The 25168-nt window shown below is 39.6% G+C and overlaps 1 protein-coding gene across 1 annotated transcript in view; it reads right to left on the reverse strand.

The window, feature by feature from the left end:
• The window catches only part of MUSK (muscle associated receptor tyrosine kinase), a 127440-nt gene that overhangs the window by 18608 nt on the left and 83664 nt on the right, over positions 1 to 25168 (reverse strand). The window contains exons 7-11 of the mRNA XM_075280346.1: positions 24602 to 24761; positions 23077 to 23083; positions 21398 to 21661; positions 8308 to 8483; positions 5506 to 5529 (exon numbers count right to left, since the gene is read on the reverse strand). Of these exons, the coding sequence (XP_075136447.1) occupies positions 5506 to 5529; positions 8308 to 8483; positions 21398 to 21661; positions 23077 to 23083; positions 24602 to 24761 (631 nt within the window). The remainder of the gene's footprint in view (positions 1 to 5505; positions 5530 to 8307; positions 8484 to 21397; positions 21662 to 23076; positions 23084 to 24601; positions 24762 to 25168) is intronic.

The following is a 25168-nucleotide window of genomic DNA, read 5'->3' on the forward strand; positions in this document are numbered from 1 at the left end:
AACTGGCATCAGCAACAATACAGTATGGAACATGACAGACAGTCAGATGATGGAAAGATTGGGCCAGTGATAAATAGCCAGACCTCACTGTCACATTCATTACCATAAAACACAGGTTTGTGAAAATCATCTTGGATCCATTCCTAATGCATTTTCACAAATACAATTTTTTGAGAACCTGTGGAAGACAGGTCTGTCTTCTTTGGTGTGACGATGCTACCTTGCATGCTGAATACCCTCTGACAATACACTGGCTAGTGCACAAGACAAAACCAGTTCTTAACACTGTTCCACTCTACTGACTTAGAAGTCCTCAAAGTCAGGACTCAGGGTATTTGCTAATGTGTGTCAGGTTGGTTCAGTGGATGAAAGAACTGTTCCATTAAATTTGGGTGGCACTATTAACAATTACATATTTACAAAACAAAGAGTGACTTTTGTATCATCAGGCAGGAGTATCAGAACCAGGACTTTGTTTCAATAATTTTTATTAAGGGATTATTTACATTTTTTTTATAGTACAACAATCATACTTTAACAAACAAGCAGTAAGTTACATTAATTGTCAAATAAGTAAATATTAAAGGGGAAAACAAGACAAGAAACAAAAAGGAAAGGGAAAAACAAAGGAAGGTCACAGTAAATTAAAGCAAGTTAGAAAATATGGATTGAATAACCCCAGTGTCGTGCTCAAGTCGCCCCAATAACTATGGTGGTAATAATCAAGGAATAACTACAGTACTATATAGTGTATTAATGGGCGGTACAATATGAGCTTTCACTCCAAACTCTCCAAATACTATTGTATTTGGCAAATGACAAAATTTCCAATGCTATTGTTCATTCATAGGTATGAGTAGTGTCAATAAGAGTTAAGAGTTCCTGAATAGAAGGAGCAGAAGGTTGTTTCCAACTCCTAACAATTACTAGTTTTGGGATAACTAAGATCTTACATATTAATTTTCAATTTGGAGATGGAATCAAACTCAATTCTAAATGGAGAAGAGCTGTCTGTGGCGTACGAGGCACCAAACCATCTATTAATTTATCCAAAATATCAAAAACTTCTTTCCAGTATTCAGTTACCCTGGGGCAGTGCCAGAGGATATGAAATAGAGATCCATTCTCCCCACATAATCTCCAGCATGCCAGGGGAGAACTGGGGAACATCTGATGTAAACGGGCCGGAGAAACATACCATCCCAGGGTAACCTTATATGCAGTCTGTATATGGGAACTGCATTTAAGTGAGGTATGTACCAGTGAGAAAGCGGCTTGCCATTGATCAGAGCCAGGACTTAAATTGAAATTTGTTGGATAAATATCAGAAATAGTATAACAAAACTGTATAAATGCTTGATGTAGAACAATGTAGAATAAAATGAGTGATGTGCCTATTAGCACCAGAATCAGAGGCATTGACTTTAATCTTGGGCCCCAATGTAAAATGTGTAATGAGGAAACACATTTGCCATGTGCTATCTATATCACTGGCATCTTCCTATGTTGTATGGAACACTTTGGGCGTCCTCATTTTCCAGGGTGCACCCCTATAGCTACGCCCCATATGGAATGAGATTTCTACAGTAAATGATGTGATTAAGATTGGAGATTCACAAATTAACCCCTTGCCCAGTAGTATAACTAAAGTCTTGTGGACCCCAGGGCAAACTTTTGTCCAAATCCCCCTACCCCCTCTCTACAGTGAATTCTTGATAGTAATGGTTAAGGGTGCTGCAGCGGTATCTCAAATACTTGAAAAGGATATAGCTTTAGTACCTGTAACTGCAGTTATCAAGAATACGGTGAATGAGCAGTGCGGCATCCAGCATGTAAACAATACTGGGAGCTATGTGTTGTGGGAAACAGCTGATCTGCAGGGTCCTAACAGTCTAAGAGATGTAAAAGATCAGTGGGGGCCCAATACCTGGGGAACCTACTGATCAATTGTTTGAAGATACTGTGGTGCTTTGGCAAGTGCCGTGACTACTTCACCATGCAAAGTTATTGCAGCCTGTAGTATAGTGCATGGCTGCTATAAAACAGATGTTGTGTGATTTAAAGAGGACCTTTCATCAGATTGGGCACAGGCAGTTCTTTATACTGCTGGAAAGCTGACAGTGCACTGAATTCAGCGCACTGTCGGCTTTCCCGATCTCTGCCCCGGGTAAAGCGCTATCGGTCCCGGTACCGTAGCGCTTTACAGTCAGAAGGGCGTTTCTGACACTTAGCCAGGGACGCCCTTCTCCACAGCAGCCCCTATTGCTGATAATACTCATCTATGGATGAGCACTGTGAGCAGAGGGAGGGGGCGTTCCTCCCCACTCACACTGTGCCGCGCAATAGGCGCTGCTGTGGAGAAGGGCGTCCCTGGCTGACTGTCAGAAACGCCCTTCTGACTGTAAAGCGCTACGGTATCGGGACCGATAGCTCTTTACCCGGGGCACAGGTCGGGAAAGCCGACAGTGCGCTGAATTCAGCACACTGTCAGCTTTCCAGCAGTATATAGAACTACATGTGCCCAATATGATGAAAGGTCCTCTTTAAATAGTGAACAAACACTTATACTCACCTTGCCTCACTTCTCCTGGGCATCCTCGCTCCATCTAGCTCCTTTCAGCATCTTCTTTGGTCCTCTTTTACCAGTGACTAAGGTGATGCGCCCCAGATGTCACTGCTGGGGCCTTAACCTCTCATATGCCATAATCAACAGTGATAATGGCATCTGGGTGGTCAGGGAGCCTGACCCCTTTCAGCTCCATGGATTTCCTGTGATGAGTTTGTAGGGTCTGATGAATTGCCATGACTGCCAGGAGGCCAATCAACTATTTCACATAGGGACTCTGTGTACAATGTAGTACAATACAGAGCAACTGCATTAAGTTGTACAGGTGCTTCAGGGAACCCAGGTTCAATTCCCTTTGTGGGAGAGTAATAAAAAAGTAAAATAAAGTTTTTAAAGTATAAAAAAGTATAAAAAAACCCCCTAATAATTAAAAAAAATAATGTAAACAAAATAAAGAAAATTTAATTTATTAGGTATATTCATGTGTATATGTCTGCACTATCCTAAATTAACATTATTTAACTATTAAAGGGATTTTCCCATCTTCCTGTTTCAGCAGCTTTGCCTGACTCTTCTCACTTCCTGTATTTTGCTCCCCCCCACACACACACCCGCCTCCCTGCTTACTGAATAAAACACTCACTATAGAGTATCACAATACTTATGATGATTACTAGAAAACTAATATAAATGCAGATCAGATAATATGCATATGCCTATAGAGAAGGGACTCAGTGTTATCTGTGTGTTTACATAGATAGATACCAGACAGGGCATTATCAGCAAACTGCAATTAGCTGAACTGATTGTCCTGCTGAGAGAGCTGTAGATAACAGTGAGTGACGTCATTTGTCCTACCACATAGGTCTGTGGTTATGGAAATACAGTGTAAACAATAGGATGAATAATTTCACATAGCAGGAAAACACAGCAGCATTGCAAAAGAAATGTATTTAAAAGTCTTTCATTTACATAAGCTACTAGTATAGATAGGATGCTTCAGATGGGAATAACCCTTTAAGTTAAAATAAAAACATACCGAATTGCGCACATTAATGTTTTTTGTCACCTCATCTCATCCAAAAATCACAGCGATTAATAAGTTATACATATCAAAAATGGTACCAATAAAAATAACAAAATGCCCCACAAAAAAAAAGAGCCCTCACATAGCTTCATTAACTAAACAGTAAGAAGTTACAAATGTCAGAATAAAGAACAATAATCCACAAAGGGGGTGCATTATAATATGGAGAGGGGAGAATATAGCATCTGCTGCCCGTGTCAAAGTTTGTTAGGACTACTCTACAGATACAGTATAGCATCCATATTATTTACTAGGGTTGCTACATTGTAAATAGCAGCAGCCCTAGTGAACATGCCTAAGTGCAGCTCTGTATAGCTGACCAATCTAAGAGACATTCATTAGGGCCACAGAAAGCATAGGACACCTCCAGACAGCTCAGGCAAAATGAGGAATCAATTCACCTGAAAGAAATCTCTAAACTTTTGAAACTTCTTATCAAATCTGGTTCATTACAAACCAGTTTGTCCATATCTGGAGCTATGACTAACTCCTTTGTTTCTCATTATTGGCTTTGCTAGAGGGAGGGCTGCCTGCAAAGCATTGTGGGGAAACATGGTGGATTGCTACCTGAGGTCATATGATTCTTCTCCTCTGTCTTCTTCTGATTAGTAAAATGTCTGTTGCCATTTGAGCAATTTGTGCATGATAAATCCCAAAAATTTTGGATTAAAAAAAAAAGTGAAACTTTTTTAAAAATTATCACAAATTTAATTGATGTAAAATCGATTTACTCATCTGTATTTAGGATATCATGCATGCATGCATGGTCAGCTTCAACATACAGGGAGTTGATAGTGCAAGCAGAGCATCACATGTGTGTATATATATATATATATATATATATATATATATATATATATATATGCAAGGTGCATGTATAGAGCTATAAAAATAATGAAAACGTGAATAAGTGAAGTTCTAAAGTGTGAATAACAAGCAGTTGAGGACACACAAGTGACACACGGCAAAAACAGCCAAATATAACAAGTGAGCAAACACACAATAAATAAATAGATATATGTACACAAGAATATTTTTTCCATACTAATGGGAAAAATACAATAAAAACAAAGCAACCCAAATACACTGAATAAAATGTGTACATACAACTATTTTCTTACGTGTTTTATCTATATCCGAATTAATTGCTATACTTTATAGTCCCTGATAAAAAAAATTATATTTTGAAATGGGGAAAATAGCTTGTTTAGGTTGACTAAGGGCACTCTGTAAAACAGCACTCACAGTAATCGGTTGGCTTATATGACACCTACAATTGATTGTGTGAAACTATTAGGACTCTCTGTATCATGTTTTGCCAAAGAATAGGACAGTAGTACAACAGGGAGACAGGGACTCCTAACATTCTAGATGACTTTGTTGATGATAGCACTGGTCTCCAGACAGAATTTAGGCCTGGAAATACAGCTAATATACCATATGTATTTTCAGAATAGAATTTATCCATCCTGACCTTATTTGGAACGCTTTTGGGTTTCATCATTCATAGTCAGACTTTAAGTTATATAGACGTAGAATTTAGGTTATTTGATACATGCAAGTTCTAAGTGCAATAATGAATGATACAATACTTAATGCATTAAGTAGTAATAGTAGTTGCCTAAGGTTGAAAAAAAAAATTAAATAGTGTGATATCTCTAACTACTTATTCTTATCTACCCCATGCACAAACAGGAGGAATAGAGTATAGTTGGTCACGTGTCTAAGAGTCAGAGCATCTAGAGGGGAGGCCGAAATACAAGACTTCTGCCCCCCCAGGCAGTCCTTTGAAAAGCTCTATATTGGTGCAATGGGAAATAGTTACATAGTTACATATTTTATTTCAACTTACTGGTAATATTTTCCTTATGTAACTCTGGAAAAGAATGAAAAAAGAAAACATTTCAGAAGTGCCCATTATAAATGGAGTTTGTAAACTGCGTGACATTAAATCATCAATCCAATAAAAGGATGACTTTTTATAATATGAAAGTTGTATGTAATAATCTGGTGATGCAGAAAATATGATTGTCTGAATAAAACAAATAACTGTGGGAATGGAGGTGGAGATCATTGCTTCTTTGTCATTTTTATCAAGATACAAATTGTTCACATTATCACCTTTATCCTCATATGCACTGAACAAACTTGGCTGCTACTTTTCTGTATTTATATTTTTAGGGCAGAGAATATTTGGAGTGTTGCAAAGATTAGTCTGATAAAGACATTCATTTTCTTGTAAAACATAAATCTTGCATTTATAGAGGACTTCTCACCACCCTTTACACGTCAGCTTTAGAAAATAATTGAATTTCCAAAGACAATTCTTGATATTTATTTTTATTCTAGATGGAAAAACAGAGGAATTCCATAGAAGACAACAATGTGAAAAGATGCATAATTTTTATTTCTTGAAAAACACAGGTCTTTACTAATACAGATACATGTCCAGAGAGCTGACTAATGCTCTTTAGGCCAGAGGCACACAGTGTAAACACAGTGCTGAATTTCCCTCAGAAATTCACCAACTCGTTTTCCTGTACGGCTCGGAGGCACAAAAAATAACAAAAACACCCAAAAGCAAGTGGTTTTTGTTGCTGCTTACTTGCAGGAATTACTTGCATTGCAAAAATTGAAAGCATAAAATTGAAATGTGGGTTTATTTGATAGCTTGTGGATACGATGTCTTTGATTTTTATGAAGAATACTGCTACAATAGAGATCTTATACTTAACCTTCACCATGTGTCACTGGTCATAAAGCATTTTTTGGGGGATTATATGATTGCTGACCTATCCTTAGGGAGAAAAAGAATAGTGGGATCCAACCCTTAAGACCCTGGCTGATCAACTATTTAATAGGAGTTCCAGGTCTCAAACCCCTGTCTATCTTTTGTTGATGACCTTTTCTGAAGATTGGTCATCAATCTTTAAAGGGATTGTCCAGGATCTGAAGGTTTTTGATATTGAATACCTATCCACAAGATAGGTTGTCAGTATCAGATTGTTCAGGGTCAGACATGCGTACCCTGTCCCAATCATCTGTATCGATGTACACTATACGGATCATCTGGTCTGTATAGTGTAGTGGTGGTACCTGGAACTGCAGCCCCGCTCACGCTGATTTTAATAGGAGCAGAACTGCTTCCAGTCGTATACCTAGTTATATGACGAAACATACGATTGGGATAGGGATCAGGTGTCGGACCTGATACTGATGAGTATTCCTCAAATCCTGGAACACCCCTTTAGGCCGGTGGTTTCAAGTGGCATAAAGGCTGCAGCAAAAACCTTGTGATTTCCAAAACAATGTCAGTTATACCTACAGAAATGTCAGCAGTTTCCCTATAGGTATAATGAAAACAGAAAGTGCTGCAGGTAAAAAGTTGATGTGATGCTCCTGCGTTTTTTTCTCACAGTGCTTTTTTCCTGTGGCCGGCCACATGGGGATTATTTAGACTTATAAAAGTTTGTCACATATACGTCACCTACATTCATGACCTAACTTCACACTTTATGTGAACTTTAAGAACGGCATTCACACTGCCGCTGCTGTCCGACCCAGGGTGTCTGCTGTAAAGCCCCGGGACACCGGACAGCAGACGTCTTGCGAGTGGTCTGCTTTAAAACCCCTTCATTTGAATGGGTTTTCAAAAGTGACCACCTGTGCGCGTTTTCAGCCTCTCCGCCTGATGTCTGTTTTTTTTTCCGCGGACACAAAATCCTACAAAATCCTCAAATGAATGGGTTTTAAAGCTGATGGCTGGCAAGCAGCGCCGCACCTCCCATGAGGCGACCTGAAGCGGGCGCTTCAGGCGGCGCTATGTCAGGGCCCCAGGGAGGGCGGCAGTTTTGCTTCCCTAAGCCAGTCCAGGACAAGCTGTCCTGGACTGGCTTAGCACCGAGCGGTGCTGCTCCAGCAGCCTCCCCTCACGCTCAGGCAGAGAGCAGGTCATCTCCGTGCCTGCTCTCTGCCTGTGAATGGCGCTAAGCCCCGCCCCTACACACGACCACGCCCCTCTGCTCGACCACGCCCCCTCCTCCGGGGGGGGGGGGGCGGCTTTCTGTAGTTCGCCTCGGGCGGCGAAAGGGGAAGGTTCACCCCTGCTCGCAAGCCGTCTGCTGTCCGGTTTCCCCGGGGTTTACCATGGACACCCTGGGGTTTAAAGCAGCGACAGTGTGAACACCACTTAACCCAGCTCTTAGAATGGGTTTTCAATGGCTTTTGTTGTGTTATGTGATAAGATGCAGCAAGTTATCACTGTCAAGTTACACTTTCCAACATCATTTTTGCATAACAATGAATAATCTGGAGTAATGTGAACTAGACTGGCTGCAGGAGATGTGCTTCCTTACGACCCCATATAAAATGATGTGTCTGTTAAACAATATGTTATACTAATAGCCTGTCTCATGGTCACTTGTTCAGCTGAAATCTGGATTTTAGACCTGTATTAACAGAAGAGAAGGGGAAGGATTGATGGCAATAGTTATTTTAAGCCATTCACAACCTATGCTATTAAAAGCATACCAGACTGTCATTTTATCTTACCTATTCTAATAATTATACTATGACTATGATAAATTGTTAAAATGTTTTATTAAATCAAAACTCACATTAATATCCAATTATCTTTAATATATCATCATCTCACCAAAGAATGGAATCTTGATGCAAACTCCTGGGCTTTCTTGGAGACTGGGAAGCTTTTCACAATCCGGAAGTGTCAACAGCATTAATCCAGGTTTATATATCCCTTTGCGTGAATTTTCCTCTATTGACAGCCACTCTTTAAAGCAGTACAGTTCCTTTACTGCAAGGCAGTGTTCCCTAAAAAACATGTGGGACATACTAAGTTTAATGTGAATGTCATAAATATCACCCTGTATGAAGAAAGATTTAAGCAGAATATTTTTAGTTATCGTACGGTTAAACATACAAACAAGACACAGCCAACAGTTATAAGTAACCCTACATAAGGCCAGGGCCCCATGTTGTGGAAACGCAGTGAATTGTTGCAGATTTTGCTATGGTTTTTTGAGCCAAAGTCAGGAGTGACTTGAAAAGGAATGGGAAATTAAAAGGAAGCTCTTAGGGCTAGTTCGCACGGGGCAAAATGGTCAGGATTTTGATGCAGAATCCGTGTCAAAATCCTGCCGTCACCCATTGAAATCAATGGGAACCGGTCATTTCCTTCTTCCGCGAGTGGGAACAAACTGCTTGCGGAAAAAAGAAGCAAACTGCCCCTTCTTAAAGAGGACCTTTCACCATATCTGGGCACAGGCAGTGTTATATACTGCCAGAAAGCTGACAGTGCGCTGAATTCAGCGCACTGTCGGCTTTCCTGATCTGTGCCCGGTGTAAAGCGCTATCGGTCCCGGTACCGTAGCGCTTTACAGTCAGAAGGACGTTTCTGACCATTAGCCAGAGACGTCCTTCTGCCTCGCGGCGCCTATCGCGCTGTGCTGTGGAGCGGGGAGGAACGCCCCCTCCCTCCCTGATAATGCTCGTCTATGGACAAGCTGTGTGAGCAGAGGGAGGGGGCGTTCCTCCCCGCTCCACAGCACAGCGCGATGGGCGCCGCGAGGCAGAAGGACGTTCCTGGCTAATGGTCAGAAACGCCCTTCTGACCATAGAGCACTACGGTACCGGCACCGTAAGCTCTTTACACCGGGCACAGATCGGGAAAGCCGACAGTGCGCTGAATTCAGCGCACTGTCAGCTTTCTGGCAGTATATAACACTGCCTGTGCCCAGATAAGGTGAAAAGTCCTCTTTAAGGCAGATTCTGCGGCTAATTCAGCTGCGGCGTCCACCTCGAAACACCACCCTCCGGACTAGGCCCATTCACTTGGGCCTAATCCGGAGCGGAAAGCCGCAATGGAATGTGCTCACTTGGAGCCCTGTGTGAACTATTGAAGAAACGATGATAAAAAATCCAGCACGCCCAATAATTGAAAAGTAAAATATAACCTTTACTTCATAGTGGTTAAAAACAGAAAAAGCTCCTTAGAGCATGGATCCAGAATAAAACAACAGCCTACGCGTTTCGAGACTCACATCCAGGTCTCTTAATCATAGCAGATTTGCAGATTTTCCGCAAAATGGGGCTTTAGCCTAACGATGTTTTGGTTGCTGTTATGGTTGAAAAGAACCTTTTAGGTGTAATATGATTTCTAAAGTCTAGAAAAATTATTGATGAAGCGTAATATCAAAAAGAGGTGACATCACACAAATATTACAAACACGACTAAGGAAACTTCTAATTCCAAATGATAATATTTGAAGAGCTACAGCAATTTTTAGAAGGATAGAATTTTTTTCTTCCTGCAAATTATAGTGTTGCACAGAATCTTAATTTTGGAAACAAAAACATACCGTTTCCCTGAAAATAAGACAGTGTCTTATATTAAATTCTCTTCTGAAATATATGACCTGTCTTATTTTCAGGGGATGTCTTATGCAGCGGCTAGAGCGGGGAACAATCGGCAGTCATGCTGGCGCTTCCTTAGTGGAACGCCGGTATGACTGCCGGTTGTAGGTGGTCCAGGAGGTGAAGGGGGGGGGGAATGTCTAATTTTCGGGGAAACAGGGTATAGAACAGCAAAAAAAAAAAAAGAAAAAAGATCAGAAGTACATATATAAGTAACTGCACTTGCGTAGCTCAGAATGGTCTATATGCTACAATAGACTTACAAAGTCAGTATGGCTTAGCCATATTAAGGAGGATATGACACAAAGAGGGCCTGAGAAGCCATAATGACTAATGATGGATCTTGTCATTTTCACATGAAGAATAGCACTGCTTGCACCTCCGATAAAATTTTTTTATAAGGGCAGGCTTTGTCTCTGCTTGGGGTTAAGCGGCCGGCCGCCAGCAAAGTCTGCGTGCCAGGTGCTTCCATTCATTTCTATGGGAGCATGCTGTTCGGATCAGCTGATCCGAACAGTGTTTGCTCATCTCTAATTATTACTATACAAAATATAAAGTACATCACTTTTGACTCTATTTTGTAACTTCTCAGAGGGCCTAAATCTGACATAGAACTCCAAAATAAAAAACAACAAATAAGGCTCTCTGCAGATCACATTTTTTACATCTGTTTAACTCTTTAGATGCCGCAGTCAAACAGAACTGTTCCGTCTACATTGCACAGGAGGCATGGACGCAGCCATTTTTCACCGATTGTCGCCCTTCTAAACATCACCAGAGGGCAGCAATCAGTTGCCATGACAGCTGGAAGCCTATTGAAGACTCCCAGGTTTGTCATTGCATTAGTTCTATTACACGCAGCCAGAGACAGCGTCTAATGGAGATGCTGTCATTTTGCATAATACAGTAGTATTGCAGTGAATAGCATGAGCGATCTGACTCCCTAGGGGGTCTGATCATAAATGTAAAAGAGGAAAAAAATTTTTTTTTAAAGTATAAAAAAAATACAAATGTGCAAATCACCCCCTTTCCCTAGATCAGATATAAAAGTAAATAAAGAAAAGTAAACACAAACACATTAGGTATCTTCACACTCCAAAATGCCCGAAGTATTAAACTATTAATATATTTATTCCATATGGCGAACGGTGTAGCGGCAAAAAACACCTGAATAGCTAAATAGAATTTTTTTTCAACACTTTGCTTCCTATAAAAATTGAATAAAGAGTGATCAAAGCATCAGATCTTTCCCTAAATGATATAAATAAAAACAACATCTTGTCCCGCATAAAAAGAAACCGCACACAGCTCCATACATTTAAATATGAAAAAGTTACAGGTGTCACAACATGGCGACACTAATTTTTTTTTCTATTTTGCAAAGTTTTTAATTTTCTAAAAGGTATCAAAACACTCTCAATACAATATAAATTTGGTATCGTTGTGTTTGTACTGACAAGCAGAACACAGGTAACATGTCATTTTTACCAAACAGTGAACGCTGTAAAAATTAAACTCATATGAAATTGGCGCAAATGCATTTTCTCTCCAATTGCACCTCATTCTGAAATTTTTTCCAGCCTCCCAGTACATTGCACAGCATATTGAATGGTGCCATTACAAAGTACAATTTGTCCCGCAAACAATAAGTCATCATTTAACTCTGTGAACTGAAAAAATGAAAAAGTTATGGCTCTTAATGTGGGGGGGGAACAAAAATGCAAAATCGAAAAATGTCCTTAAGGGGTTAAAGGATGCAAAAAAAGGATGCAAACTCATTGTCATCTGTTTACGCAGATATCAATTTAAAAAAAAGAGGATCAGCTGCTGTCCATTTTCATTTTGGGGTGGGGCCGGGGGGGGGGGGGGGACAGATACCAAAACATAGAATACCAACGGACAGAAACTGATAATTTTTGTTAACATTGTTGTCTATGTAAACGGATGACCATCTGTTTGCATCCTATAAACGGATGTAAAAACAGATGTCTAAAATGTGATCTGAATAGACTAACACTGCTCAACTCAAGTTTAAATTCTCCATTTACAGAATTTTGACCTCAATGACATATAGTATACTGTTTGCTTGTGTGGCAGTGTTTAAAGCTGTTTAACATTCAACATATTTGCTAAAATTTGCTGTCCATAGCAAAAGTAAAAGTTGTAACCTTCACGATTCCCAATTTGTTACTGATATACATTGCGTAGATAGAAGTGAAACATTCTCTAAGCTTATCTTCTTTTTTAACTAATGGAGTGTTAGATACAGTAACTCAATGGTTTAGTTATATATAGGACTATTTCTACTATACTTTTCATGAACACGGTTTCTCATTATATACTCATAAATCTTACAATGTCTATGAGGAATGCTGAGAAAATACCAAATGACGTCAAGACCCATGGAGTGTAACTGGTGACCATTCTTTGTCCCCTCTGTTCTGTTGGTGTGGTGTGGTTTCATGTTCAAGGGTGTAATACTTTTATCAGTCAATGATACAACGTTAAGTCTCACAGGAAAGAAAACATCATAGAGATTTAAATTAAAGAAAAAAAAATTATATTACATTTATAGCCAATTCATAGAAATGAGAACTGTGTACTGCTTGATTTTACTCGTGGTACAGTTGACATGAGAATTGAACAGTTGCTGTTGGGTCGCCTATATATGATGACAAGTGATTTCTGGGAGTCCTATCAACAGGAAAAACAGGGACCAGACCCTTTAGAAAAAAAAAAAAAAACTTTGTCCAATGGGTAGGGCTCCTACTTTTCGAAATACATAATCCCAGTACTGAGTCCAGAGTGATAACTTAATGTCAGTCACTCACTTAAGGTTATCTTTGTGCAAGGAGGTGGAAAGGGGACAGACCACGTCCACCAAATGGGTACTGCCTATATAGATTGGTTCCCTGTTCTGGCTCGTAGAAGGTGGTCCCAAGTGAAATAATCCCTTTATGATGTCCATATGCAATATGGTGATATATGAACAGTGGCTAAGACACCTTTAAAGAGGACCTTTCATCAGATCGGGCACAGGCAGTTTTATATACTGCTGGAAAGCTGACAGTGCGCTGAATTCAGCGCACTATTGGCTTTCCCGATCTGTGCCCAGTGTAAAGCGCTATCGGTCCTGGGACCATAGCGCTTTAGTGTCAGAAGGGCGTTTCTGACAGTTAGCCAGGGACGCCCTTCTGCCCAGCAGCGCCTATTGCGCTGTATTGTGGAGCAGGGAGGAACGTCCCCCTCCCGCTCCTGATAATACTGGTCTATGGACGAGCTGTGTGAGCAGAGGGAGGGGGCGTTCCTCCCCAGTCTTAGAGCACAGCGCGATAGGCGCTGCTGGGCAGAAGGGTGTCCCTGGCTAAGTGTCAGAAACGCCCTTCTGACACTAAAGCGCTACGTTCCCGGGACCAATAGCGCTTTACACCGGGCACAGTTCGGGAAAGACGACAGTGCGCTGAATTCAGCGCACTGTCAGCTTTCCAGCAGTATATAGAACTGCCTGTGCCCGATCTAATGAAAGGTCCTCTTTAAATACTGAATGAAGAGTTGACTTGCTGAGTGTTCAGGATACACAATCTAAATGATGCTGCAAGCCTGAGTATACCTGATGGCACTCTATTCATTCTCTATGGGACTTTCAGAGATAGCTGAACAAAGTACTCAGCTGTCTCCAACACTCTTGTGCAGATACAGACCAGAGCACTATTCATACAGGGGTACACGAGAGACACCTTCTCATGGTTGTGGAAGTGTATATTAATTGTATTATTAATATAATAATACTGTAATAATTATTATATGTATTATTAATTGTTTTATTCTGCAGATAGGCGTATCAGGAACATTTTTCAAATATACTTTATTAAAGGGGTATTCCCATCTCAAGAATCCTATCTATATTGCTTGCTTATGTAAGATAAAGATTTCTCCTAAATACATGGCATAGTTTGCCCACTATGTGAAAGTATATCCCCACTGTTTACTCATCATTTCCATGGAAGACCTGTCTGATAATATAGGACAAATGACATCAGTCACTGCTCTCTGGGGGGAGAGTGGGGCTGAGTTCTATCACTATTATCTATAGTTCTACAATCAGTTCAGCAAATTGCAGTTTGCTTATAAAGCCCTGTCTGTTATCTCCCTATGTGAAGTCAAAGATAACACTGAGTCTGTTTTCTCTACTGCAGCATGTAACGCTGGGTTCACACTACCACCCGGACTCCGTTTTCAGGTTTCCGTCTTCTGCATGAAACCGTTTTTTTTAAAAAACAGACACAGAGTACTGCGGCAGAGAGCATAAAACGCTCAAATGAATGGGTTTGAAAGAGTCCTGCAGCTTTCCGTCTCCTGCTCTGTTTTGTGCAGGAAACGGAAACCTGTATGAATGGAGACCGGGCGCAGATGTGAACGAACCCTACGTTTGTTTTTCTCTTCAAACCTGTGTAATGTAACATACATTTACTTTGCCTTTTATTTGATCTACATTTATATTAGATTTATAGCAATCATCATAAATAATCTCTCATGGTAAAAGCAAAGTCTATATTGTGATATTTCATAGTGTCCTGTTTAGCAAGTTGGGGAGGCAGCATTGAATGTTTGATGAAGAATACAGGAAGTGGCGAAGCTGCTGAAACAGGAAGATTGCAAAACCTCTTTAATCTGTTTCAGTTCTTTTTAGTAGAAAATTAGATCAAATTTATCAACCCACCCCATAATAATGTTGTGCATCTTTGGTGCAAGGCAAAGCAGGGCAGGCTGGGGCAGGGTTCCCCCAACCTGACATATTTATTATAACTCATGACAGATGTATCACCTTTTGTTTAACTCCAGATTATGAATATGGTCAATTGATTGGCAGATGTTTTTACTGTAATCTGTTAAACTTCAAAGCTGGCTAAGAGATTATTCGGGCTATACAGCTTTTCAAATTATCTTACCATGAATTATTATATTGATTTCATTTCTGTATAAAGAAACTCTTAAAATGTAGCTCATTTTTGGAAGTGTAATTTGAATCATGACTAACAATACGGTTTGAAGAAGCCACAGGATGGGCCCTTCATTTTTTTTTTTTTTTTTTTTTTTTTTTTAAATCTGGACATTATTTGTGGCATTCTAGCTGTATTCCTACAGATGTTTCCTCCGTTCCCATTCCTTTTGAGGGATATATCCAGATATGTGTGTCATGAAATTAACATTCTTAGCTACCCATGTTTATTCTGAAAATTGCATCCTGTTAATGGTCTTCTTAGCATGTCACAATATTGACCGGCTTGACTTGACAGGCTGATTAGAATGGCCAGCTCTGTCCTGGAGAGCTCCACTGTCTGAGCTGAACTTCATGCTGGAGAATAACTCCCATCCCATGTATGAGACTGGGCAGTACTGAGAGGAAGAGACAACATGTCTCGAAACGCGTCGCTTTATTGTTGATGTACCACCATAGTTACGATGTAACTTTTTTATTGGAAAATGAAGAATAAAAGTTAAATTTTACATATCTGCTGCGATACTTCTGATTTCCATTCTGGATGTAGCTGGTGTACCTTTATCTGGATTACAAGCATTGTCTGGGAGGAGTCCACTCAACACCATGCTCTCTGGAATTGGGATATTTTAAGAATATATGGTGAGCTGAATTACAACTTTTTCTACATAGTACTGTCAGTGACCGACTGCTTCACCCCAAGTGTGAGAAGGAGTGCTATTGGAGGACATTCCTTCCAACCACGGTAAGGCTGTATAATCAACATCAGACTAAGCGAAGATCACTCTGCACAGAGAACTAAATGATCCCGAAGTCTTTCTTTGCTTTTTAAGTTGTTATGACTCCTAGTATCTTTTCTATTTCATATTCTGAGCTTGTAGATGTTCTTTTTTGTAATATATTACTATTATCTATGCTGCTGTAACATACTGAATTTCCCCATGGTGGGACTATTAAAGGATTATCCTATTTTATCTTATTGTAGTGCATTGATTTAATAAGAAACCAACTTCTAACTACGCATCTGCTTTTTTGGCTTGTCAATGACAAATATCACTTAGAAGAAGAGGCTAGTTTTCAACAGGGGGTAGAGAAGATCTAAGCCTGATATGGATGTGATTCCCAATCGCATTCCAAAACTGAATGTAACTGAAAAGAGCTTTCACACGACTGACTGTTATCAAGGAAACTCGGTCCGTTTGTGAGCTGCATTTATTTAGTTATCTAGGATGCTAGAAGTCCCTGCCTTCAGTGAACTGTTCAATAGTGATTTCAGTATGGCATGGACTTATAAAATCATAGGTAACTAGTAGAGATGAGCGAGTAGTACTCGATCGAGTAGGTGTTCGATCAAATACTACGGTATTCGAAATACTCGTACTCAATCGAGTACTACTAGCTGTTCGAAGCTAAGATTCGATGCAGAACCAGCGTTGATTAGCAGAATGCTATACATTGCCAATCAACGCTGGTTCTTCTCTTACCTTTAGAAGTCTTCTCCCTGCGCAGCGTCCCGCATCCTCTTCCGGCTCTGAATTGACTCTGCCAGACATCGGGCCTGGGAAGAGCCGACTTTGCATGTCCGCTTGTAGTGCGGGCATGCGCAGTCGGCTCTGCCAAGGCCCGATGCCTAGCAGAGTGAATTCAGAGCCGGAAGAGGAAGCAGGGACGCGGCGCAGGGAGAAGAATCCAGCCCGACCCTCACTCATGGACTTCGTAAGTAGAATTTGATCGAATGTTGCGTACCCCTGAAACGAGCATTTCCCCCCATAGACTATAATGGAGTTCGAAACCCGTTCGAACAGTCGAACAGTGTGCGGCTGTTCGAATTGGATTTCGAACCCCGAACATTTTAGTGTTTGCTCATCTCTAGTAACTAGTGTTCAGTTAATACTAGAGATGAGCGAGTAGTATTCAATCGAGTAGGTATTCGATCGAATAGTTGAATATTGAGGTCTACTGGAATCGAATTTCAAATGTTCTAATATTTCACTACTCACTTATCTCTACTATACGTTTTTTTTAATGCCTACATTGTCCTACTTCCTGTCCTACCTCCCCTGCATAGTTATTGGTGTAAAATAAAGCACCAAGGAAGGTGAGAGGGGAATTGATTTTTACTGCGTTTACCGCGTGGTATTCGACAGAGTATGAGTATTTCGAATACCGTAGTATTCGATCGAATACCTACTTGATCAAATACTACTCACTCATCTCTAGTAAATACAGTTTACACATGGTCATGGATGAAACTTGGTTGTGTGAAAGCAACTTTAGGGACCACTAATCCATAAAGACTCTCACTTAGGACAAATGTTCAGAAGGAGCACAAGGATAAATGTACAACATTCTCATCATTTCAAAGAAAAGTCTTTCCTTGCCTGCGTAATAAAGTTTAGGAAGCAACTGCAACCTGTTAATCTTGCTCAGAACAAACTGAACTCATACATTATTCACACCCAAGAGTCCCATTTATCACACTTTGGAAGACCTGACAAGAGTGACAGCAGCAAACCTGGATCATCATCCTGACAACAAGAATAAACTGTTACATAAAGATTTGTTGATCTTAGTAATGTACCCGCTGTACTGTGCCAACTTCCGCGGTAAGCAGCATTATATTCAGACTGCAGGTGAGATCCAACCTTTAAGATACGTGACCGAATGCTCACAATATCAACAATGTTACATGCCCCAGAGGTCAAGAATAATCATCATGAATTCTACTTAGAAATATGTACTGACAAAAATATTGATTCTGTCACTGCTTGCTATATGAATTTTGTGATGGAGTATTATCTGTGCTGCTTTCACTTCCTCTGTTAAAATTTGCGGTTTTTGCCAAGGAGACTCTGATGCCAAGATTTATCTACACAGGGTAGGTTATTCTGTAAAAAGAAGTTTTACAATTCCTGAGGAACTGCTTTTAAAGTCACCCTATTAAATCCACCTGCACTTCGAGAGTAGAAAACACACATTTTATTACTTGGCAAGTGGTTAAAAGTGTATCATAATATTCCAGCTAACAATAAATTCATTAGACAATTTATATATATTACATAATTGAAATTCATACACAAATAGTAAAAGTATCAACTATTAGTGTTAAAAATTCAATTTTCAATACTCCAAAGTCTTTCTATTCTAAAGTTAAGGACATGACCTATAAAAGGTCTTATACAATAAAAGGTCCCATCATAGATCGAACACAATTTTCAAATCTATAATTTGTTCTGTAAGGGCCTGTTCACACAACAAATACAGTTGTATGGACCATGTACACTTTGAGTGACTCTAAGTCAGCGGTTCTTAACCTTGTTTGAGGTACCGAACCCACCAGTTTCATATGCACATTCATCGAACCCTTCTTTAGTGATAAATCAAATATGATTTTTTTTCCAAATTCAAGACATAGGTATATGTTTTTTTACTGGTACACAAAATGAACCGTGCATAGGGCCTAGGGTTCGATCAAACCCTGGTTAAGAACCACTGCACTAAGTAATATGACTCTATAGATACATATTATGGACTTTTAAGGTCTGCAAAATGCCAAACTGTTTATAAGAACCAGAACGCTATAGAAGACCACAGTTTTGTATGTTCCAAAATTGCTCCAAAAACATAGGTCCACGTAAGCCAGGTATTGGGGACAGGTACTGATGTGCATAGTGTTTTATACATACAGATGTAGTAATAAAACAAATCTCATTACATTGTGAAAACTTGTTTAAGTTGTATGGAATATGCTGGTTCACTTTGGTCTGATTTACCATCTTGTGCAGCCGTGGAACTCAGCCCACTGCCCAATTGACTGACATCAACACCTCATTTCGTGAAGGTCAAACAGCAGCTGTCAACATTAAAATATAAATGCACTCACCATCACATTAATCTAAGGCGTCTTGTTTTGGCTACTCGTGATATTTCAAATAGCTTCTTTAATGCCATAAAGAGAAGTTCCAGAACTGATGAAAAGGGATGAGTCTCTGAGGGACCTTGAGAAATGGTTCACTGCCACTTTATAGTTGGAATGTTTTAACGGCAGCTATATCAGTTCGAACATTTCATGCAAGTTTTATGTCTAGCTAAGGAAAGCTGAATCCTAACAAACCACATTTTAAGTCCGTAGCAGAAGGACACATCTAGCATTAAGCATTTACTTGTGAGCTAGAGATTACAGCCAACATTTGATAGACTCTCATCCTTAGAGCCTCATCATTGTCTCTATAGGTCTAGACCTTTGCTGAAGGAGTCCTGGAAACTCTGGAAATACAAAATAGTGCTGACATGAGGGATCAATGCTGATTACTCAAGTCTCTGTTCCAGCTATTCAGGATTTTCTTCTCCTAGCAGTCATTAAGGAGGATTTTTATTGTAAGAGCTTCAAATGTGACCCAAAACTAGAGTGAAGATACATGGGTCATACCATTGTCCACGTGATACACAAATAGGGGTTATTAGTTGTCAACTACATTTATTCCATTAGAATTTGTAAACTAGATTACATCTAGTCCATTAGAAATCTTGACAGTTATCAACTGCACAAAAGTTACCTGTTTTGTAATGTATAATGAATCCTACTAATAATATAATATTATAAATATGAAAGTTTAGATGTTTGGATGTTTGTTACTCAATCATGCAAACATGACTGGACGGATTTGGATGAAATTTAGCACATAGATAGTTTGTAACCTCGATTAACACATGCTACTTTTTATCCCAGTAAATGACATGGCTTTATGACTGTTATGAATTTATGTTCATACTAGCTGGTACCCACGACTTCGTCTGCGGTGATTGTAGAAGTGGGTATATACAGGCGTGGGTAAGGTTTTCGTACTGTGTAACAGGTATGGGATATGAAATGTAACTTTGTATCTTGTTTTTGCTGTAATTCAGAGAATACATGAGACTTTTGTGTTGAAGTTAATTTGTATTTCAGCTGCTATACAGTGTTGTGAGAAACTGTACATAGTGTCTTTGGGACAGAAGTATTTGAAGTTAATATACCTTGATATACGACATTGTATGATTTATTATTTTCTGCCAGTAGTGTGTTGACATTTTTTTTATTTTTAAAAGTTGCCATATTCTGACAGCAGTCACTTTTTTATACGTCTGTGTCGGGGGGTGTCTTTTTTTTTGGGGGGGGGGCATGTGTAGTTTTTAGCTGTTGCATTTTCGGGAAATGCTATTGGTTTGATCACTTTTGATTGATATTTGTATGATAATGAAAATAGTGAAAAAACTGCGTTTTTGGACTTTTCAGTATGTTTGCCGCTACAGCGTTAAGCGTCCAGGCAAAATATTTGTATAGCTTTGTAGAGCGGGCGATTTTGGACGTAGGGATACCTAACATGTATGTGTTTCACAGTATTTAACTACTTTTATATGTGTTCTAAGGAAAGGGGGGTGATTTGAATTTGTAATACTTTTTATTTTGTATTTTTTTTTTCCTTTTTTTTGTTTTTGTTTTTACATTTATTAGACTGCCTAGGGGTATTTACATGGGTGGGCGGTGTCGCGGATTGTCAGAGCGGTGGGGGTCGGCAAACATGGCTGCTCCAGAGCAGTTAAAGAGAGCCTCCTGGAGTATCGTTAAGGTGAGGGGCAAAGTGGTAAAGTATATGTATATGTGATTGTGTGGGGTTAGGGGCGAGGCTGTAGAGGGCAATATGAATTTTGTGGCTTGCTATGGTCCAAAGTGTGTGAGATTGCAAAGATGGTGATTTGAGTTTGGGTTTTGTGGGGGTCCTGGCACAAACGTATGTGTGCTATTGTGACGAAAAGTAGCCTATTGCGCAATCCTGTGTAGTAACTATGTTTGTGGAAACTTTCAGCCAAATCGGTGGAGCGGGTTTTGTGTGATTGAGGAACAAACATCCGAACATCCAAACATCCAAACACACAAACTCACAAACTTTCACTAATATTAATAGGATACTACATTAAACTGCTCTTGTCTACAGCTTTATCTCAGCTAATTGGATATTGCTGATAAAACCAGGTCTCTTATCTCTCTATGTAAACACACAGGTAACCCTGAGTCCATTGTGTACAGCATTTGCATATAATCTGATCTGCTCTACTGAGACACTGAAATGGGAAAACCCCTTTAGTTCAAAATGGCAATTTGCCAATTTTAAACATGTCAGGAAAAGCTAAACTTCTCAATCTTAAATATATACTCTGGAAACATTTTTAAGATATAAACTTAAAAAAATACATTGGAAAATGGTCTTTTAGAGTGGTGGTCAATATGAATAGTATATTATTGTTCTTAAATCTGTTGATTATTATGTAGTACCTGCATAAAGGTTTAGGAGCTGGACCATCTCCAGTTGGGTTACACTCCTGGAAATAGTAGTTGCAAAGTAAAGCTTCCGCTGCAGGTCGACAGAATGGGCCCACAGTTTTCAGTTCAGTCCAAGCTATTTGAGCAAGCATCTCCTGACTTTCTTCTGGTTCAGCATTAGATGCATTGAAGAAAACTAAGGAATCTTTTGTGAGCACCGCATTACACATGTCCCCTCTGTAGGTGCTGCAATAGCCTACATCACCTTTATAAAGCCTAAGAACAGAGTTAATGAAAGGTTGTTACATTCATGGCAATAAATAGCAATTTATTAATGTACAGGATGACAGAGCCTAACTATATGTAAAACTGGACATTCTTAATCTGCCGCCCCTATTGCCAAACCTGGATGTCTCCACAGCACTTTTTTATGATTTCTTATAATTAACATACAGAGTTAACACAAGCTTTTGCAATTTCTTAAACTGCTGCAGCATGATATGTTATCATGTATTTTTCTTTAGTCACTTCAGTACTGAGTTGTTTTCCCTGCTTCAGGACTGGACACTGGTTCATTATTCTATGCAGTTCTGATGGCTACAAAATTTTTTAATCAGGTTATTAAAATAATTTTTGTGTCTTTTTTTGGTGACACAAAGGGCATTATTTTTATGTTATTTTAATTTTTTTTTGTTATAGCACAAAGTGCTGATAGATGGACAGGACCAGTCTGCCAGATCAAGAACTGATTTTTGCTAGTGGCTCTGTGGTATAGCTCATAGAGTCAAGTTAAGGCCTGGTTCACATCTGCATTCAGTATTCCATTTGAGAAGTCCACTTAGGGACGCCCCAAACAATACCAAATGCATTAAAAGTGGTGAGCAATGAAAGCACACGGACCCCATAGAGTATAATGGGGTCCATGTGTTTTCCATGCGTTGTCCGCACGAATCATGTAGAGAGGAAATTAATTCTTGAAGTACTTTTCTCTCCGCATGACTCATGCGGACACCGCGTGGAAAACACGGACCCCATTATAGTCTATGGGGTCCGTGTGCTTTCATTAGTCACTGCTTTTAATGCAGTCGGCATTCTGTTCGTGGGGGGATCCACGCGGACTCCCTGAGTGGAATACCGAACATAGATGTGAACCAAGCCTAAGGAAAGGGCCATCCCTCCTCCCAATTCTGTAATAGTGGATCATTCCAGCCATTTATAAACAGTAATTAATAAACTGAATTAAACTGAAGTTTTCTAAGGGCTAGTTCACACGGGGGGCAGGTGGGGCGGATTTTGGCACCGGGAGTTTGTGGGGAGATTTTGGCACCATGACCGTCGCGGTCGCAGCTTCCCCCTCCGGAGTCGGCTCAAATGAATTGGCTGATTCCGGAGGTTGCTGCTGCCTGAAGAAAGGGCAGCTCGCTAGTGGTCTCCATAGACCACCTTTGTATGGAGTCGGATTTTGAGGCGAAATCCACTGTCAAAATCCGCCTCCTTGCCCCCGTGTGAACTAGCCCTAAAATTTCTGCTCTGTGCTATGTAATATGTAGTACAAAATTAAACATATATGATTTTTTCTGGAACATTGCATTCAAAATATGGAAAAATAATAATCATTTCCAAGGGACTAACTTTCTGTGTCATATTATACATTTTGGCTTTAATGAATGTACAAAAAAAAGTTGTCCTACCTCCATTCTTCAGGAAGTCATCCATTTGCAGATGAATTACATTGGGAGACAAAGAAAAGACGACTTTAAGAACACATGAATGAATGGTTAGAACACTACTGACTTTCATTTTTTCCTTATCCCTTGGTACAGACTGAACAGCCTACTGCACCTTCTAAACATTGGATGACAATGGTAAAAATTCAGATTTGGTAAAACCAACACATAAGATGTCTGCTTTATATAATACAGTAGCCCAAACTGAAATATTGCAGTGTAAAAGAAGTCAAATAGAGTGCCTATTGTGCTGCAAATAAACCATCTGTACAGTGAACCTAGTGACTTGGAGAACAGGATATGTTTCTGTAGCTGTAAATACTATATTTATCTATGGAAAAAGCTGCACAAGTTAGAAAAATATTTAAATAATATAAAGCAATAATAATATATACTAACACTTAGTTACAGATAAAATGATATCAATTTGTCTCGGCAATAAGCCAACTATGAACCACAAAGAGAAACCATGATATAATAATATGACCCCATCTAGTGGACACATTAGCAAAAACTTTTCAAATATTTATGTGTTTGCATAATACCCTTCCTGCGAATGAACATCAGTTCATCCTGGAGTTCAATTCATCCTGTATTTTATATTTCAACAAGCCACGATTGCTGCATTTCTGTGATGTGGGGCCTTAGCCTAAAAAGGTTTTATACCCCAACTAAATTTTGATTAAAAAGCTTCCTCATGCTGTATGCGTATAATAAAAGTCATTATTTCATGGATCCCCCACCACTCTATTCCCGACACTACCCGATCCCTACCCGCCAAGTTTTTCCTGATTCACTCAACACTGGCATGATATTGCTGTAGCCAAATACATAATGGTGATCCCCTACAGTCGGTCATTGGCTGCAGGAGTGGCATGGCCCTGTGTTGAGATGTTATTACTGAAAGCGCTGAGTGATGGGTAACCAGGCAGTAAAGAGAAAAGAGCAACAGTGTGTTCATGAGATAAGTATAGTGTGGTGCTATATATATATATATATATATATATATATATATATATATATATATAAAACTTGATTTGGGTGGAAAATCCTTTAATCCTAATGTCCACCTCCCTCACTTCTCACTTTATAATACGCATAGGACACCAGAAAGTTACAATAAGTTAGAATCACACATTTAGTTTTTTACGAAATATTTGGTGTAGTTTTTTCTAAACCAAAGATAGAAATGGATCCAAAGAGAGGTAAAGGTATGTCATCCTCCTGGTGTCCTATGAATATGACAAAGTTTATTTATTTAGCTTACTAATATAGGGCCAAAGTGAAAATAAGTGATACATTGGGTAGGGCTGTAACTAGGCTTCCATCTCTGGGGTTCATTTCACTGCTCTTGGCGCACCCACTGACAACCATCATCCAGAATACATGCCCTGACTGGGTGTTGGGTATTGAGTTTTTAAGAGACTGATCTATCCATTTTCCTCCAGGCTAGCTATAGTATACAATAAACAATTATTCATAGACAAACCTGAAATGCTAATTGTTGCCGCAGCTTTTGCGGTGCCAAAACTCCCACTATGTTTATTATCTGCCATGCAAGTAAATAAGCCTGGTCTGGTCGCTACAATGTGCAACTTGGAGAAAATGATGCCATCCTTGACACTTTCTTCAACAGATTCTGGTGAAACCTAGTAAATAAAGTACAATGACTTGAAACTTTCCATTGCTCAGTACTACTAGAAGACATGCAATATACACAAGGCTTGGTAAGTAGAACAAAAGCACCTGCAGTATATTGATTTACAGTTCTGCATTTCAATGTTACAGAGCACATTACAGTGGTAAACAGCATACCTCTGTTAACTAGGTCAATTTTGTAGATTTGTAGAAGTATAACTTTGAAGACTTATGCAAATGAGGCATTTGGTGCACTCAGGGCAGGACTTCAGCTCCCTGCTCCTCGTATTAGGTAATATAGGTGATGTCATAGCAGAGGGAGGATCAATTGTTACTGCACAGGTGGCGCACACAGAAGATGGTAGGGATCTGAATGGCAACAGCATCGCTCCAGGAAGTTGAAGACCCACCCCCAGTG

This window comes from Leptodactylus fuscus, chromosome 1 (genome assembly GCF_031893055.1).
Source record: "Leptodactylus fuscus isolate aLepFus1 chromosome 1, aLepFus1.hap2, whole genome shotgun sequence".
Classification (NCBI taxonomy): domain Eukaryota; kingdom Metazoa; phylum Chordata; class Amphibia; order Anura; family Leptodactylidae; genus Leptodactylus; species Leptodactylus fuscus.